Below are 18106 nucleotides of genomic sequence, written 5' to 3' on the forward strand. Positions count from 1 at the left end.
CGTGCGTTGTTTGCATGGAGTGCTCAAGATCTAAATGCTTGTGTAGGAGGAACTCTTTGAGTTGGCTTCTTAAATACCTTCATGCTGTTTCACATCTGATACTCCTTGATGAAACATAGGAGCTTTGCCTTATAACAGGCTTATTCAAAGTGATACAAGCTACGAAAGTGAGATCTTGGAAGAGTGTTGCCATTTTCATAATGCAATAAAAATACTGTAATGATAAATAATAATGAATTAGGATTAGGTGTGTAATAAACATGTCACAAAAACTAATTTTATATTTCCAAGATCACTGCTTTTATAATTTATACTCAGGTAAAGGAGAAAATCCCTGGAAATACTCATTTTTAAGAGGGGGTTCACAAGACTTGACATTTTAGTGAAAGGGGTTCACAGGTTGCTAAAGTTTGGGAACCACTGGTCTATTGTCAGCCTCCCCAGCCAGGAAACACTGTCGAGAATGCATCACAGCCCTTATTATTTGTCCAGTTATACTGCACAAGTCACTTGACTTACAGAGAACTGTCCCTATGCCATGCTTGTTGCATGAAATGAAGTGTATTTTATAGACACTATAGGCTAGGCTACAAAAATATAAATGTCACTCCAGTTTGACATTATGTCGATATGCTCTGAGCCAGCTCTTTATCCAGGGTAAATCACTGCAGCTCCATTGGAGACAGTGGGTCAAAGCCCCAGCTATCAGCGTAGCTCCATTACATTCAACGGAGCCAGGCCAGTTCACACCAGCTGGGAGTCTGACCCGGGGAGATATCTTCACTAGTCCATAAAACATGCAGCCAACTCCAGCTCACACTGAAGTGACTTTCCTTGGAAAAATAAAGCAACCAACACAGTCAATCTCTGAATATTAAAAATAAAGTGGGCCTGGTGGGGGCCCCACAGATCTGTGGGACTCAGAAAATGCCCCAAAACACTGACAGACTGTTGTTGAAGGGTCCACCCTTGATCCAGGCTGGGAGAAGGGCTTGCAAATACTCCAACAGCCACGAGCCCATGTCAGAGGGAGACGTGCAACAACATTCCAACAGAACTCCTAGCACTAAAAAGCGACTTCACAGATGTGCTGGGGGGGGGGGGGCAGAGATTACTAACTCCACAAAGGGCTGGGGGAATCTGCTGGGGAGGGATCACTGTGTGACCAGTTTGGGTAAGGCAGGAGGGGTTGAGGAGGCTGGGAGAGATCACTAAGGATCCCCTTTGTTCTACACCTCCAGACTTCATGTTGTTGAGCTACATCCTCCATATGTACTCGGGGGCCATGACCTGTCCATAGGAGCTCATTCACACTAGGAAAGCAGAAGCGGCATGAGACAACCTGGCATCTTGACAACACGGAGGTGCTATGATGCAGACAGCCCATGCTACCCCACCCTGTCAGGGACTTGTTCAAACACATGATCATTACAAGGAGACTCCTGATCTCAGCCAGCTATGGGGGAAGCTCTCGAGAAGGTGGCTGGCTGACCCTGAGGAGGTGCTGAGCAGCAGGAACAAGCATTTGGTGTCATTTTAGCACCATAATCCCCATGTGTGCTATTGACAGGAGTGGAAACTGGGTAAGATGTCTGCTATTTTCATGCTGAGGTGTATGAGAAGACCAAGGCCTTGAGGGGAATAGTATGATGGGAAGAAGAAAAAAGTGTCAGAGACCCTTACACTCTCTTCCTCCTCTGCTCTTTGACTAGCCAATAAGGAACACTACAGATGGATACAGAGTGGGTGGAGGTTGCTTTGGAGACTATTACTATGGCAATAAATACCTCAGAAATACAGGCGACAGACAGATTAGATGGAAGGATTACATGGGGATGGAGAGGAAAACATGACCTAAAAACCAGTGGCTCCTCTACCACAGTGATGAGGGAAGCAAAGAGACTGCATTACTCTTCCACCACCGCATGCATCAGGTCACAGCCAGCAGCAGAGCTAGTCAGAAGACTGTCAGCTGGCTGCTATATCAGTCTGGACTTTCTATCCAGACTCAGGCACAAACATGGCAGCACTGAGGGGAGAGAGCAGCATGCTTTGTGTAACAGATTCACCACATCTACCTATCTATCTATCTATCCCTCCATCTCAAAATCATTACTATGGTATCTAGGAGCCTGGCCCGACTGAGTACTGGGCCAAGTCAGAGGCACAGTTTCTGAAATTGTTTGAGGAAGTCCAAGCCACCACTTGGAAATCAAACCTGTGCCTCTCTGGGGTAGTGCAAAGCAGTGGAATTGTCTGGATGTCTAATGAGAAAGACCGTCAATACTTCCCTTTGAGAGACAATTTACCAGGTCAGGCCTTTGCTCAGGTCACCATCCCTCCATGCTAGCAATTCTATCAATGCCATCCTATCTCTAATCTCTCTCCTTCGATGCGGATGGGTCCCCTGCAGCAGCATCTCCTCTGCTGCAATATCTGAGACCCTATCCAGGCCTAGATTTCAGATCATAGAATCATAGAATCATAGACTTTAAGATCAGAAGGGACCATTATGATCATCTAGTCTGACCTCCCGCAAGATGCAGGCCACAGAATCTCACCCACCCACTCCTGTATCAAACCTGTGTCTGAGCCATTGAAGTCCTCAAATCATGGTTTAAAGACTTCAAGGTGCAGAGAATCTTCCAGCAAGTGACCCGTGGACCTTCGATGGAGATAGAGTCCATCATATTGATGGATGATGTCGTGAGGCCTGAGAACAGAAGGCCTTGCTCTTGCTATCATCAGCCTTTGGCTTGTGGACCATGAGGTGCCACTAACCAGCCTGCAGCAGGGCCGCCCAGAGGGGGGGGCAAGAGGGGCAATTTGCCCCAGGCCCCACAGGGGCCCCCACGAGAGTTTTTCGGGGCCCCTGGAGCGGGGTCCTTCAGTCGCTCCGGGGGGCCCAGAAAACTCTTGCGGGGCCGGGCCCAGGAGCTTCTTCCGCTCCCGGTCTTCGCCGGTTGGGGGTCCTTCCGCTCCGGGGCAGAAGGACCCCCCCACTGGCGAATTACCGCCGAAGCGGGACCCGCCGCCGAAGTTCAGCTCGGTCTTCGGCGGTAATTCGGCGGCGGGGGGCCCTTCTATTCTGGGACCCGCCGCCAAAGTGCCCCGAAGACCCGCGGTGGGGGCCCCCCGCCACCAAATTACTGCCGAAGACCGGGCTGCACTTCGGCGGCAGGTCCCGCTTCAGCAGTAATTCGGCGGCGGGGGGCCCCCGCCGCGGGTCTTCAGGGCACTTCGGCGGCGGGTCCCGGAACAGAAGGGCCCCCCGCCGCCGAAGACCCCAGGCCCCCGGAATCCTCTGGGCGGCCCTGGCCTGCAGGATCTAGCAGGGGTGGGTGGAGTTCCATTAAAACAGTCCTGCTCCTTCCTCTTAGATAGCTCCTGGGACTGTGATGGACAGCTGTTTCTCCTTGTCAAAGCACTCTCTTAGGTTTCCCATAGGTATCAATCCTGTTACGTCTCCTGCTTAACTCAGAGCCGAGCCTCCTGTAGAGGCTGCGAGACATTATGGGTTTACCATGCCATCGCTCTCCAGTTGACACTTGGCTTCTCTCTCCCCTTCCCATCAAGTGTGCACCATCACCCCGTTGTCCGAGCCCCTCAGAAAACAATGAGGCAGCCGGCTCAAGCCCAGTCCAGGAGGAAAGGAGGCTATGCAGATAGGTGGAGGGAAGCCATTGGAGGAGCTAGCAACAGGAGGCCAGTCCTCCATTTTGAACCATGGCTGTTCATGGATGCTCAGAAATCAGCTGTAGCCAGCAATGCTTTCTGTCTGCTTGGGCAGGCCAGGAGCTCCCCGCTCTCAGGAGAATGCCAGGACAGCAACTATGCCAGGCCCTTGTGTGGGAGTGCAGGGATGGGGGGAGGTACCCACCCGAGGGTCAGGCCCCATCTGGTTCTGAAAAGAGAACTCAACATGTATCCCGGTGGTGCAAGCTGATCCATTTCTCAACCTGCCACTGGACGGCACAGCTGTGGGACAGATGCCATGGCCTGAGAGCCTTGGAACAAGAACAGCAGACTTGGAAACCACATGTTCCCCAGAGGCGGCTGATGCTGAGGCAAAGAACACTCAGGGGAAATCTCTTGAGTTTGGAGAGGATTAAAGAAACAAACCTCCCTGAATCCCTGTGTGAGAAAGCACTAGGTCCCCTCCCTTGAGGGAGTGGGCTGCTCCTGGCCCGACTGCAGGCAAGCTGATAGGACTCCTGTCAATTTTCTTTGGTTGAGTTCCAAAAATAAATAGGATTTAAAACCTCATTTGCACATTTCATTTTTCACTGGAGGAGACCTAGCTGCTTGCTCTCTGCAACCAAGCTGGGTGTGAGGAGACTATTTGGTGTTCAATGCCAGTGCACACTTAAATAAGGGGAGAGTGGGGAGTCTTCTGGGAATGGTAAGGGGAAAATACAATTAGACAGGAATAGCTGCAAGGTGCCCAGATAGTGTTCTTCTTATGTCTTTTGAATCCCGGGATTTAGAGCACTCACCTGCCGGCTCTTCTGTGCTGGTGACCACGGAGGTTGGGTTGATGGCAGGAATCTCTGGAAAAGAAAGGGTGAGATTCTTAAGGAAGGGTGTTTGCTTTCCAACAGCGAGGTTGGTCAAAACCTATACCCCGCCCCTGCTTCTGCTGGTGGAGAGTCTATTGCTAGCAGCAAGAAAGGACAAAGCAGCATCCTCTGCTGGTTTCCTTTGCTTCTGCCACGGGGACATGCCGGGCACTAAGAGGGGGTGCATCATAGTACATCCTCCTTGTTGTCCCTGCCAGTGAGGCTAGAGGGAGCCCTGGGAGTCGTAGGGTTCCCCAGGGGATTAGCCCAGGAAAAACACCCCCCAAAGGATTCATATAGAGGATTAACGAGCTTCATTCATAGTGGGCGCTGGTTCTGTTTTTAGGGTGAATCTAGAATAACTCCACTGAAGTCAATGAGCCAAGACTCTGAGGATTTCAATGGAGTTAACACCAGGAGGGAATTTCGCCCATTATAATTAGGACTGAATCTTGGCACCATTGAAGAAAATGAGAGTTTTATACTGACTTCAGTGCAGCCCTTCTCCAGACTTGTACTGATGCAACCAGGGGCAGAATTTGGCCCGGTATCCAGTGAGACAGAGCAAGCCACTCTTTTGTAATCAGCTGGGCAGTGTGAATGTGTTACCACTGCCTGTATAGGGGTAGAATCGAAACTGGTCAACCAGGGTTCCTGGCCCTGTGCTGGAAGCAGATTCTCCTTTAGCTCACGTGGTTGGAAAGGGGGCATTCTGTGTTTCGGGAGCATGAGGCTCTAAGTTCTATCTCCTCAGTTGCCATCAAGTTCCAAGTATCCAAGCTGGCAGCACAGCCACAACCCTGAAGTCCTATGTGGTACCGGATTTATTATAATAGACATTCTGAGAACAAGAGCAGGACTCACCCATTTCCCCCCACTCCACATGGTGGTGTAGGGCACTCAGCACTGTGCACCAGCCTGATCCTACAAATACCATTGCCATGGTCACTCGTGTTCAGACAGCACTGTCTAGCTCCAGGTTGACTAGCCTAGACCATGCAGAGCAGTGACATGCTGGGAGCCCTGGCAGGTAAGTGGCAGTTAGGGACAAGGCCAGCGTGTGCTGTGTCATGTTCTCTATTGGCCTGTGCAGCAGCACTGTCTCCCTGCCTCCAGCCTGGCACCAGCCAACCTCTGGAAGAGATGTGCTCTGCTCACGTATCAGCTCCTCTTCCTAGCCAGTGCTGCTCTCTGGACAAGAGAGCCAGGCCAGGCATCCACTGATCTTGCTGGGACAGCTCTGCTGTTGCTGATGCAAGATAAAGAGGAACTGGAGGCTTTCAGGAGACTTTAGAGAAACCACCAGAGCTGCCAATCTCAGCCCCAAGAGCCATTGCTGTGCTCCCTGCAGCACTTCAATCAGCAGGTGGAGAGAGATGCCAGCTAGCTGACTCTGTGCACTATGGGGTCCCCACTCTGCCCCGTTGTGCTCCTGAAAGGGAGCGGAACTAGGAGCATCCTATTCCCATCAGCACAACGCAGCTGCCACCTTTAATCTCTTCCCACTGCTGGCAAGGAGCATGGAAAGAATCTTACAGCCTCCCCAAGGCTTCCAGTTCAGCTTCAGTCCAGCACAGCTGTGGGAGCTGGGACACTGGCCTGGCTTCCAGTGCAGAGAGCAGTCACGGGGGAGCTAGATGGAAGAGAAGGAAGTGAGTAGAGAAAACCTTTTGAGCAGAGCTCCCACATAGCTGTGGGGTCATTCAAAAGATGTTCTCCAGCAGTGCAGAGCCCCCGAGGGTACGGATCCACTAGCATGTGGTGCTCCCTGAAGGGCTCCTACCCAACTGCTCCTACCCAACTGCTGCCCCATGCCAGCCCTGCTTAGCTTCTAAGAGCCAATGATCTCACAGTCCCTGGCAGCAGGGAAGCACTTCACAGCCCCAGATAACAAAACAGCTATAAGATCTTGCACTTGTAAAGGGGGCAAAGGAGGAACTGGGGCTCTAGAACACATGAACATTGGAACTAGGCATTGTTGACAGCATTACTCACTGATGCAGGGAGCCACAGGTGACCGGCTCTGCTGGTAGCCCTTGGCACAGCGATTGCAGGTGAGCCCTGTCACACCATCTTTGCATGGGCACTGCCCAGTGGTCTGGTTGCAGGTTTTACCAGCTGCACCAACAGGGTGGCAGTCACAAGCTGAGAAAACGAGAGAGAAAGAGAAATGCTGCTAAAAGAAAGGCAATAGATGTATTTCACACACAGTCCTCTGTGCTGAACAGGATAGCTCTGATAACAGCCATTGCACACAGACCCAAAATGAACAAAATATCGTTAAAACACCATAAATCTGGCTAGGACTATTACTCAGCTCATTTAGATCTTCTTTTCTGTTCATTAACCAAGCCTGATTTTCTATGTATGGGTTTGATGTATTCACTGAAACTTTCAGATAAACAATTTAAAACCGAAGGGCTCCTCACAACTAGCTATTCATAATCTGGTATTTGTGGCATGTAACTGGTCACCTGAATCAAATGGTATTGTTGCTATTCCCTGATTGGACGACTGAAGTTTTTACACAGAAGAATAATGAATGATGACCAGTGATTAATGAAAAATGGCAGTGATTGTCTCTACAGGTGTTTGTATGAAAAACAGCCCCCTGCACACACTTTGGCATGCAGGAGCCCATTTGTGTAAGTGAGGGCATGCGTGTGATGTAAGTACTGCACAGGCTGTTTGCACACACACTAATTTACTGCATAATGAATACAAAAAGGCCGCCAAGAGCGGTTTGGGCCCCAGTGAAAACACTTTTTCAAGCCCCCCAGCAAGGGTGGACCAGCTAAACAGGGCCGACGAAGCTGGGGAAGCCGGGCCCTTGGCCCCCTTCCGGACCACCGGGCCCCGGTAATTTGTACCGGCTTCCCCCCCACCCCCTCTCGTCGGCCCTGAATACAAAGGTAGGACTACAGGGCATTGGCAAAGCTGGGTGGGACATGGAACTGAAATAGCAGGGGCTGCTGCCAGTCAAGGCTGAAGTGCCTTGACAAAACTAGGTAGGAGCAGTTTGCAGAACACACGCCTGCACTACATCTAACACCAACTACAGCTAACAGCCTGTCACTTGGATAAACACATTAGCTCCAGTGACAAAATATAAAGGAGACTGAGTTTTGAAACTCCCCAGAGGATTCTCCTGAGAAGAAAGAGCCTTGAGCAATTGAAGTGGTGTCATGGGAATCTCAAGGCAGGATGAAACAGATAAGAGTGGGATGGGCCAAGACTGAAATCTGGAGAATGAATTCTCTTCTCACCCATGGGAGAAGGTTGTCCCCCTCAGTCAGGGATGGGGGTCCACTGGAGAAGCAGCCTCCAGGATCAGAGAAGCACAGAGCTGGAACTCCCATCTCATTCCAAGCACAGGGATCTGGCCAGAGGATGCTCCTACTGTGTGTTTCTTTTAATCAAGGGCTTGGAGCAGGGCATGACCTCTTTTCAGTTAAGTCTCCTCAGGTTCAGTCCCTAGAGCTCAGAGTGTTTGAATCGGCACTCACAGCTGTCTGCCATCATTTGAGCTTTGGACATCAGAACAGCCAATTTCTCCCACCCCCTTCCCTACCTTAGGGCCAACCCAGCTGCAGCTGCTTCAGAGGACCTTGTGGAACCTGGGAGGAATGTCCACAGGCTCTCCAGCCAGCTGGCCCCATCAATTAGCCAATCGAGAGCAGGCGGGGGGATGGGGGAGGCAGGGTGAAAGAGAGAGTGTTAAGGCTTATTAAAGGTAACTAATTGCAGCCTTGTGAAAGAGGGGAGGGAGTGAAAAAGGAAGAGGAGAGAGAGAGAAATAAAAGGGTTGGGTTCCAGCAGGGGTTTTTTACCTTTGGAAAAAATGTGTAAAAAGTGACCCTGGTTTGTGTCAGAAAAACGGAAAACCATTTACGATACTCTGCTCGTTTTTAATGTTGGCAAGATGAGGACTGAGCCCAGCATACTGGCAAAGAGGCAGCGAGCTGGAGATCTGCAGGATGCAGTGCCATGGCCAGCACAGAGCTGGGGAGAGGAGAGTCTGTGTCATCGCTGGAGATCCATCCATACCAGTTGCTCAGTGTCTTGTAAGCAACCACAGCTGTGCTGCTACTTGGCTCAATGGTCTGGACTCCTCCTTCCTGCCTTCCAGATACTCCTGGCCTCTATGCTATCTCCCTCTCTCTGTCTACAGACGCAAGAGAGGAGGTCTTGGAGCCTTGAGCAGTGGGTCAATCTCACAGGATGAAAGGTACTGCAATGAATGGAACACCCGTGAGGTTGCAACACTTTTGCTGATGCAGCAGGAATTTGCTGAACCAAACCACTGACACCCTCAAGGAGGAAGCTGAGGGACTGGGTTGAAAGCTTCAGTCCAGTAATGCTGCTTGTATCATAGCCATGCTTAGTAACAAGACCCATCTTCTCATTCTTCCATAGTGATGGGGTGATTCTCTCTCAGAGGGGATGAGTGCTAGAACCAGGACTGGAATACAGTTTCCACCTTACACACACACACACATACACACTTCCATAGTCCAATCTTCCCTCATCAGAGGACACAGATAAGCTAGAGTCGGGTGGGGCGTGGGTCTCCTGAGTCTCCTGTCTTCATTGGAAGAACTCAGAGTGGGTCTTTCCCTTTCACTCCCTTATCCCAGGAGCTATACACAGGGGATGGAAGTGAAGTTATTCCTTCATGGTTCTTGCTTTCACATCTTCCTCTCTGGCTCTAGAGCCATGGGATGAATCTGAAGTGGGTCTTCTTGGTGCTTCCCAGCACATCTAATCTCCAGCTCCATGGGGAGGACCAAAACTGTCTCATTCCCCTGACCCAGCCCTACAGCCACAGGGTTTAGTCATTCTGTAGTGAGTGCTTGATGGGAGAGTCGCAGGAGGAAGAGAAGCTGCTAAACCTGGAGATGACTGTCCCATCAGCCAGCTTAGGAGTCGGGCTGTTTAAGAACTGTGAAAGGTATCTAGGTTTCCATCAGTGTAATAGTCAAACGTGACTCCAAAGCCAAACAAAAACAACTCCCCTTGTGCCACCCCAAAAGATGTTATCATTTCCCTAATTTTCACCAGATGGGGTCAGGGATGCTGTGCTCCAACGAGCTCACCAGGCCTTCTCATGCTCGGCAAGAAACAAGAGCATGCAGTGCCTAATGTGGAACAGATGCCTTGGTCCTTATCAGATCTTGGCTGGGATTGGAAATGGATGTGTTTCTGGCAAGGGTATTTGGGGGGCTCAGCTGTGATAACAATTGGCAGCAGATGAGGGAGTCCTGGCATGGCATGGGGCCTTCAGAAACACAGGGCCTTTCTTCAGCCCTAGCATGCTTTGGTGCCAGGATTGTGGGGACCTGTAATGCCTCACTTAGCAATCCATGGCTTCACTAGCTCTCCTGGAAACTCAAGGGAGTCAGCAGAGACCCTGAGAAGACCCCTAGGGCCACGTCCTAGGGGGATCCTGTGTGGGCCCCTGGAGCTGATCTGCAACGTGACACTGACCAGGTCCCTGGGCTGGACTATGGGGTAAACCTGAGCCAGTCGCTCCCTGGAGCCAGTCACACACTAGCTCTCACCTCGATCTATGGCTCTGGCTAGCCCCTGCCCATACAGCTTCTTTATCATAAGGCTTCAGTTTGCAGTGAACCCAACCCAGCACCTTCCCCTATACCTCTCACTGCTTCATCCCGTCTCCCTTTCCATGGCCTCGGCTCTGCTCCAGACTTCCCACGAGGCAGCCACAGCAGCGACACACATGCTCTCGAGGGCAGAACTCCAGGAACTCCCACTGAGACTCAGCCACCCTCCACACCAACAGAGTGTCGGAAAATGCCCCTCCACGTGGGCAGAGGGGTCTTACGCAGCAAGATTGAGATGCAGGGATGTTAACATCTCATAGACGTGATGCAGGTGGTTAGTTATCAGCTATCTCTCAATCTAGGGGCTTGAGTGATGCCAACAACTACAGAGAGCAACAAACTGTATAACTCATCGTGCCAACCTCATGGCTATTGACTCTTAATACCAATACTACTTTGCCTTTCTCTGGACTAGAGCAATGGGCACTTTCATCTCCTCTCTCGACAGATGCCTGGAATGGCTCAGGTGTTTTAGACAACTTTGATGATACCTCTGGCATCTCTGCCTGTTGGTACAATACATGACTGTGACTATGCTGCAGGGGTATCATAGAAGATTAGGGTTGGAAGAGACCTCAAGGTCATATAGTCCAACCCCCTGCTCAAAGCAGGACCAAACCCAACTAAATCATCCCAGCCAGGGCTTTGTCAAGCCTGACCTTAAAAACCTCTAAGGAAGGAGATTCCACCACCTCCCTAGGTAACCCATTCCAGTGCTTAACCACCCTCCTAGTGAAATAGTGATTTCTAATATCCAATCTAGACCTCCCCCACTGCAACTTGAGACCATTGTTCCTTGTTCTGTCATCTGCCACCACTGAGAACAGCCTAGATCCATCCTCTTTGGAATCCCCCTTCAGGTAGTTGAAGGCTGCTATCAAATCCCACCTCACGCTTCTCTTCTCCAGACTAAATAAGCCCAGTTCTCCCAGCCTCTCCTCGAAGTCATGTGCCCCAGCCCCCTAATCATTTTCATTGCCCTCCGTTGGACTCTCTCCAATTTGTCCACATCCTTTCTGTAGTGGGGGGGCCCAAAACTGGACGCAATACTCCAGATGTGCCCTCACCAGTGCTGAACAGAGGGGAATAATCACTTCCCTCGATCTGCTGGCAATGCTCCTACTAATGCAGCCCAACATGCCGTGGGCCTTCTTGGCAACGAGGACACACTGCTGACTCATATCCAGCTTCTCGTCCACTATAATTCCCAGGTCCTTTTCTGCAGAACTGCTGCTTAGCCAGTGAGTCCCCAGCCTGTAGCAGTGCATGGGATTCTTCTATCCTAAGTGCAGGACTTTGCACTTGTCCTTGTTGAACCTCATCAGATTTCTTTTGGCCCAATCCTCCAATTTTTCTAGGTCACTCTGAACCGTATCCCTACACTCCAGCGTATCTACCTCTCCCCGCAGCTTAGCGTCATCCACGAACTTGCTGAGGGTGCAATTCATCCCATCATCCAGATCATTAATGAAGATGTTGAACAAAACCGGCCCCAGGACCAACCTTTGATACCACTGTCAACTAGACATCGAGCTGTTGATCACTACCCATTGAGCCTGATGATCTAGCCAGCTTTCTATCTACCTTATCCAATCCATAGTTCTTTAACTTGCTGGCAAGTATTGAGTGTTGCTGGAGCACTGGCTGCTCAGCCGTCAGTCTAGAAAGCAGTTCTCCATGTCTGTTTCTTTGTCTTTCTTCAAGTTGTGTTTGTATGTCTGGTAACTGCTTAGGTTTATGTAACTGAGGTTTTGTTGGAAGTGATGTCCTTAATCACCTGTTCATTGGCATCCATGCTGGAGAAACCAGCCCTTCTATGTGGTCTTGCTACATCCCCTAGCACTACCTCTTTTTCAATCTGGGTGTAGTTTCTTCATGCCTTGTACCACACTTCCCACCAATCCTGGCTGTAGAACTGGCCCATCCAGTACCAAGAAGGGGGATCTTTGAGCGGCACAGAGCTAGTGTCATGGCTCCTATGGCATCTCTTCTCTTTCCTGCTGCAGCTGGCACAAGAGAATGTGGCCAGTGGAAAGGGGGACTCGCCAGGATGCACCTGAGCCAGTCTCTAGCCTCACTTTCTGCCCTTTGGTACTGTAAGCATCTGGCATACGTTGGAGCAGCTCTCAGTGTGGGGAACCTGCCCTAAACATGGTGGTGCCATGACCAAAGGGAGAGCAGAGAGGTGCATCATGGTACCTGAGCTGTGCTGCCTGCAGTTTGGCTGGATGTCAGGATCTGGCCCAGAACACTGTATGAAGTCACTCACTTAGAACTAACTCATCTAGCTTCACTTGCCAAGAAACATATCTTTGCACCTAACGCTGAGCATTTTTTGTATCTGAGAACTTAGTTGCTACTCCTCAACAGTTTTCACTGGAGAACACTCACCTTTTATGGCTTTGTTTAAATTACAGGGATTAATGAATAGCCACAGTTTGTTTGGCTTTTCACCTACAATCACTGACTTAACCCTGTAATTGTTCTGTGTTTTCCAGGCTCTTTTATATCACCAAATTCAGTTTTTACATTGTCTATTGGTGGATGGATTACTGGAGTTACTAGTTTATCTGTCTTAATTCTCCTTCCGAACATCCTAGACACTGTAATACACTTGGGAATTCTGCTAAGGTCCTGTCTGTGCTCTGTGTATGTGGTACTTAAAGATCTTCAAAGTTTGGCAGGCGTTAAGTCCTAACACAGGTAGTGCAGCACCATTTCATATTTGGACAGTTATTAATAGTAATGGTTTTTAAAACCAATTGTGATAGCTACTTGCCTTTACACTGGAATATCCTGTCCTGAATAAGAAACAAGCTTTGCTTCAGATATCTGTACTGTTTCCTTAGTGAGCTTGGTCTATATTTTCCCTGGAATAACACTAGTTGTGCTCCAGTATCCCAACTGAAAAGCTACAATTCTGCCATTGCCATTTGACTGCATTTGCCAGTCTGAAGCAGTTTGCTCTGCAGATGTTGTACCTACAAGGAGATTGCCTTGCTTTTCTGCAAGCGTTTGAGCACTCTGGGCTTTAGCTATTTGACAAGCCTTTGAAAAATCATCTTTCCTGTGGCTTTTATGGACAATTTCTTGGATCATGTTCTCATCCACAGCTAGCATAGTTAGCTTTGCCTGCTAGAATAGCTCATAGTCCTATTCTGATTATTATTTTGGGCTTTCTTTATTGCTAGTTGTTGAAATGCTGCCATATAGACTCCTCTCGCAGTGCATCAAGTTGATTCATTTCACTCATACCTAAAGCTTGGCTCGCAAATGGAAATGGCAACGAATCAGGAATTCTAGCCCCATGGTCACTCCTGCCTCCTGACACCTGGAAGCCTTCCCCTGGCCATGCACAGGGTGTAATTTATAAACAGCCTTGCTAGTGCACTAAGCAACACGCAGCCGGTAGGATCTCGGGTACTCCTGCTCTCGTGTCCATTTCAGCACAAGGCTGAGCTGGAGTGGCTCATTAACTGTGCTGCTCTGTATGAAAATTAGCAGGCAGCTGGTGTGGCAGAGATGTTACAGTTCTCATATGGTGGAAATGTTGCTCCATATTATATGTATTAAGATCATACCTCCAGGGCCCTTTCACTGTGCTGAGCACTATATAACCACATAGATAATCCTGGTTACAAAGAATTTACCATTCAAATTGACAAGATAGAGCACAGTGGGAGAAAGGAAATAGGATAATCCCTATTTTATAGATGCAGAATGATGAAGTGACTTGCCCATGGTGTCTGTAGTAGAGCCAGGAACAGGACCAAGCTCACTGGGTCACAGCAGAGCGCCTTTACCACAGGACCAGCCTCCCGCTTAACACAGACAATGCAGCAGAGGATGACCCAGTGCAAGTGTTCCCCTGACTTTGTCTAACATGTGACATTCCAGGGGCGTTTACAAATTCTGCTAGCTCTCCAGGAAACGTAGCTGGCAAAACACCTGCCTTTTGCATGCAGCACATACCGTGAGTGCTCATAGGTGACGAGTTATATGGGCTCATGGTGCCCGGGCTCCAGCAATATTCAGGGCTCAGGAGTCCAGCTCCACCTATGTTCGGGGCCAGGTCTCTCCCCTGGCCCCACCTGCTGCCCCCATGCACCTCACCCGAGTGTCCCCCAGAATCCACTTGCTGCCCCCGCTCACCTTCCTGGTTCCCTGGAGCAGAGCGTTCCTGTCTCTCCCCTGCAGCTCCATGCTGCCTCCCTGCATCAACTGCTGCGGCAGGGTCCTAGTGCCCCCTCATCCCTACTGCCAGGGCAGGCTGACCCTGAGCCTGCCCTTCCCCCTCAGACCCTTTCATTTTCCAGTGGGATCCTCCACCAGCACAGACCCCCCCCCCAGTCTTCAGTCACTGCTCCTGCCCCATGTTGGGCAAGGGGCAGCCCCACCCCTCACCCCCAGTGAGGCTACAGTGAGGGGCAGCAGCAGGGGAGGAGGTGCACATAGAATCATAGAATCTCAGGGTTGGAAGGGACCTCAGGAGGTCATCTAGTCCAACCCCCTGCTCAAAGCAGGACCAAACCCAACTAAATCATCCCAGCCAGGGCTTTGTCAAGCCTGACCTTAAAAACCTCTAAGGAAGGAGATTCCAACACCTCCCTAGGTAACCCATTCCAGTTCTTCACCACCCTACTAGTGAAAAAGTTTTTCCTAATGTCCAACCTAAACCTCCCCCTCTGCAACTTGAGACCATTACTCCTTGTTCTGTCATCTGCTACCACTGAGAACAGTCTAGATCCATCCTCTTTGGAACCCCCTTTCAGGTAGTTGAAAGAAGCTATCAAATCCCCCCTCATTCTTCTCTTCTGCAGGCTAAACAATCCCAGTTCCCTCAGCCTCTCCTCATAAGTCATGTGCTCCAGCCCCCTAATCATTTTTGTTGCCCTCCGCTGGACTCTCTCCAATTTATCCACATCCTTCTTGTAGTGTAGGGCCCAAAACTGGACACAGTACTCCAAATGAGGCCTCACCAGTGCTGAATAGAGGGGAATGATCACATCCCTCGATCTGCTGGAAATGCCCCTACTTATACAACCCAAAATGCCATTAGCCTTCTTGGCAACAAGGGCACACTGTTGACTCATATTCAGCTTTTCGTCCACCATAACCCCTAGGTCCTTTTCTGCAGAACTGCTGCCCAGCCATTCGGTCCCTAGTCTGTAGCAGTGCATGGGATTCTTCCGTCCTAAGTGCAGGACTCTGCACTTGTCCTTGTTGAACCTCATCATATTTATTTTGGCCCAATCCTCTAATTTGTCTAGGTCCCTCTGTATCCTATCCCTCCCCGCAGCATATCAACCACTCCTCCCAGTTTAGTGTCATCTGCAAACTTGCTAAGGGTGCAGTCCACACCATCCTCCAGATCGTTAATGAAGATATTGAACAAAAACGGCCCCAGCACCGACCCTTGGGGAACTCCACTTGATACCGGCTGCCAACTAGACATGGAACCATTGATCACTACCCGTTGAGCCCGACAATCTAGCCAGTTTTCTATCCACCTTACCGTCCATTCATCCAGCCCATACTTCTTTAACTTGCTGGCAAGAATACTGTGGGAGACTGTATCAAAAGCTTTGCTAAAGTCCAGAAATAGCACATCCACTGCTTTCCCCTCATCCACAGAGCCGGTTATCTCATCATAGAAGGCAATTAGGTTAGTCAGGCATGATTTGCCCTTGGTGAATCCATGCTGACTGTTCCTGATCACTTTCCCCTCCTTTAAGTGGTTCAGAATTGATTCCTTGAGGACCTGTTCCATGATTTTTCCAGGGACTGAGGTGAGACTGACTGGCCTGTAGTTCCCTGGATCTTCTTTCGTCCCTTTTTTAAAGATGGGCACTACATTAGCTTTTTTCCATCCGGGACCTCCCCCGATCGCCATGATTTTTCAAAGATAATGGCCAATGGCTCTGCAATCTCATCGGCCAACTCCTTTAGCACCCTCGGATGCAGTGCATCCGGCCCCATGGACTTGTGCTCGTCCAGCTTTTCTAAATAGTCCCGAACTACTTCTTTCTCCACAGAGAGCTGGTCTCCTCCTCCCCATACCGTGCTGCACAGTGCAGCTGTCTGGGAGCTGACCTTGTCTGTGAAGACAGAGGCAAAAAAAGCATTGAGTACACTAGCTTTCTCCACATCCTCTGTCACTAGGTTCCCTCCCTCATTCAGCAAGGGGCCCACACTTTCCTTGACTTTCTTCTTGTTGCTAACATACCTGAAAAAACCCTTCTTGTTACTCCTAACATCTCCGGCTAGCTGCAACTCCAAGTGTGATTTGGCCTTCCTAATTTCACTCCTGCATGCCTGAACAATACTTTTATACTCCTCCCTGGTTATTTGTCCAATCTTCCACTTCTTGTAAGCTTCTTTTTTGTGTTTAAGACGAGCAAGGATTTCACTGTTAAGCCAAGCTGGTCGCCTGCCATATTTACTTTTCTTCCTACACATCGGGATGGTTTGTTCCTGCAACCTCAATAAGGATTCTTTAAAATACAGCCAGCTTTCCTCGACTCCTTTCCCCATCATGTTATTCTCCCAGGGGACCTTGCCCATCAGTTCCCTGAGGGAGTCGAAGTCTGCTTTTCTGAAGTCCAGGGTCTCTGTTCTACTGCTCTCCTTTCTTCCTTGTGTCAGGATCCTGAACTCGACCATCTCATGGTCACTGCCTCCCAGGTTCCCATCCACTATTGCTTCCTCTACTATTTCTTCTCTGTTTGTGAGCAGCAGGTCAAGAAGAGCTTTTCCCCTAGTTGGTTCCTCCAGCACTTGCACCAGGAAATTGTCCCCTACCCTTTCCAGAAACTTCCTGGATTGTCTGTGCACTGCTGTATTGCTCTCCCAGCAGATATCGGGGTGATTAAAGTCACCCATGAGAACCAGGGCCTGTGATCTAGCAACTTCTGTTAGTTGCTGGAAGAAAGCCTCGTCCACTTCATCCCCCTGGTCTGGTGGTCTGTAGCAGACTCCCACCATGACATTACCCTTGTTGTTCATACTTCTAAATTTAATCCAGAGACTCTCAGGTTTTTCTGCAGTTTCATACTATCCCTCCCTCCCTATGTGATGCCAGCCCCCACCCCCGGCGCCCACTGCAGGGGAGACAAGGGGGCTTCCTGTACCTGAGAGGGGCCCTGGGAGCACATGCAGTGACAGTGGTGTGAGCTGAGTGTGGTGCAGGGGATAAGTGGGGGAGCCTCCCCCAGAACTTGCTGCTGCCTGTGGGGAGAGGGCTGGGGGGAATCCTCCTCTCTGGCCCTTGCCCCGGGACAGCCTGTCTGCACCCCAAACTCCTCATCCCCAGCCCTGTCCCACCCCAGAGCCCTCACCCCCTGCACCTCAGCCCTCTGCCCCGCCCTGAGCCCCTCCCACACCCCAAACACCTCATCCCCAGCCCCACCCCACAGCCCTCACCCCTGCACCTCAACCCTCTGCCCTAGCCCTGAGCCCCCTCCAAAACCCCAACCCCTCATCCACAGCCCTCACCTCTGCACCCCAGCACTCTGTCTGAGCCCCTCCCACACCCAAACCCCTCATTACGAGCCTCACCCCAGAGCCCTCACATTTTTACATTATTTTAAAAAATATACAGTAATTCCTCACTTAATGTTGTAGTTATGTTCCTGAAAAATGCTACTTTAAGTGAAACGATGTTAAATGAATCCAATTTCCCCATAAGAATTAATGTAAATGGGGAGATTAGGTTCCAGGGAATTATTATTACTTTTTTTGCCAGACAAAAGACTATATTTTATATATATACACAGTATAAGTTTTAAACAAACAATTTAATACTGTACAGAGCAATGATGATTGTGAAGCTTGGTTGAGGTGGTGGAGTCAGAGGGTGGGATATTTCCCAGGGAATGCCTTACTGCTAAATGATGAACTAGCACTTGGCTGAGCCCTCAAGGG

The 18106-nt window shown here is 50.0% G+C and overlaps 1 protein-coding gene across 2 annotated transcripts in view; it reads right to left on the reverse strand.

Annotated features, from left to right (window-relative positions):
• The window catches only part of NTN3 (netrin 3), a 94432-nt gene that overhangs the window by 27230 nt on the left and 49096 nt on the right, over positions 1-18106 (reverse strand). For both annotated transcript variants that reach the window (XM_044978755.1, XM_044978754.1), the window contains exons 4-5: positions 6555-6704; positions 4497-4550 (exon numbers count right to left, since the gene is read on the reverse strand). In XM_044978755.1, the coding sequence (XP_044834690.1) occupies positions 4497-4550; positions 6555-6704 (204 nt within the window). The remainder of the gene's footprint in view (positions 1-4496; positions 4551-6554; positions 6705-18106) is intronic.

This window comes from Mauremys mutica, chromosome 11 (assembly GCF_020497125.1).
Source record: "Mauremys mutica isolate MM-2020 ecotype Southern chromosome 11, ASM2049712v1, whole genome shotgun sequence".
NCBI classification, from domain to species: domain Eukaryota; kingdom Metazoa; phylum Chordata; order Testudines; family Geoemydidae; genus Mauremys; species Mauremys mutica.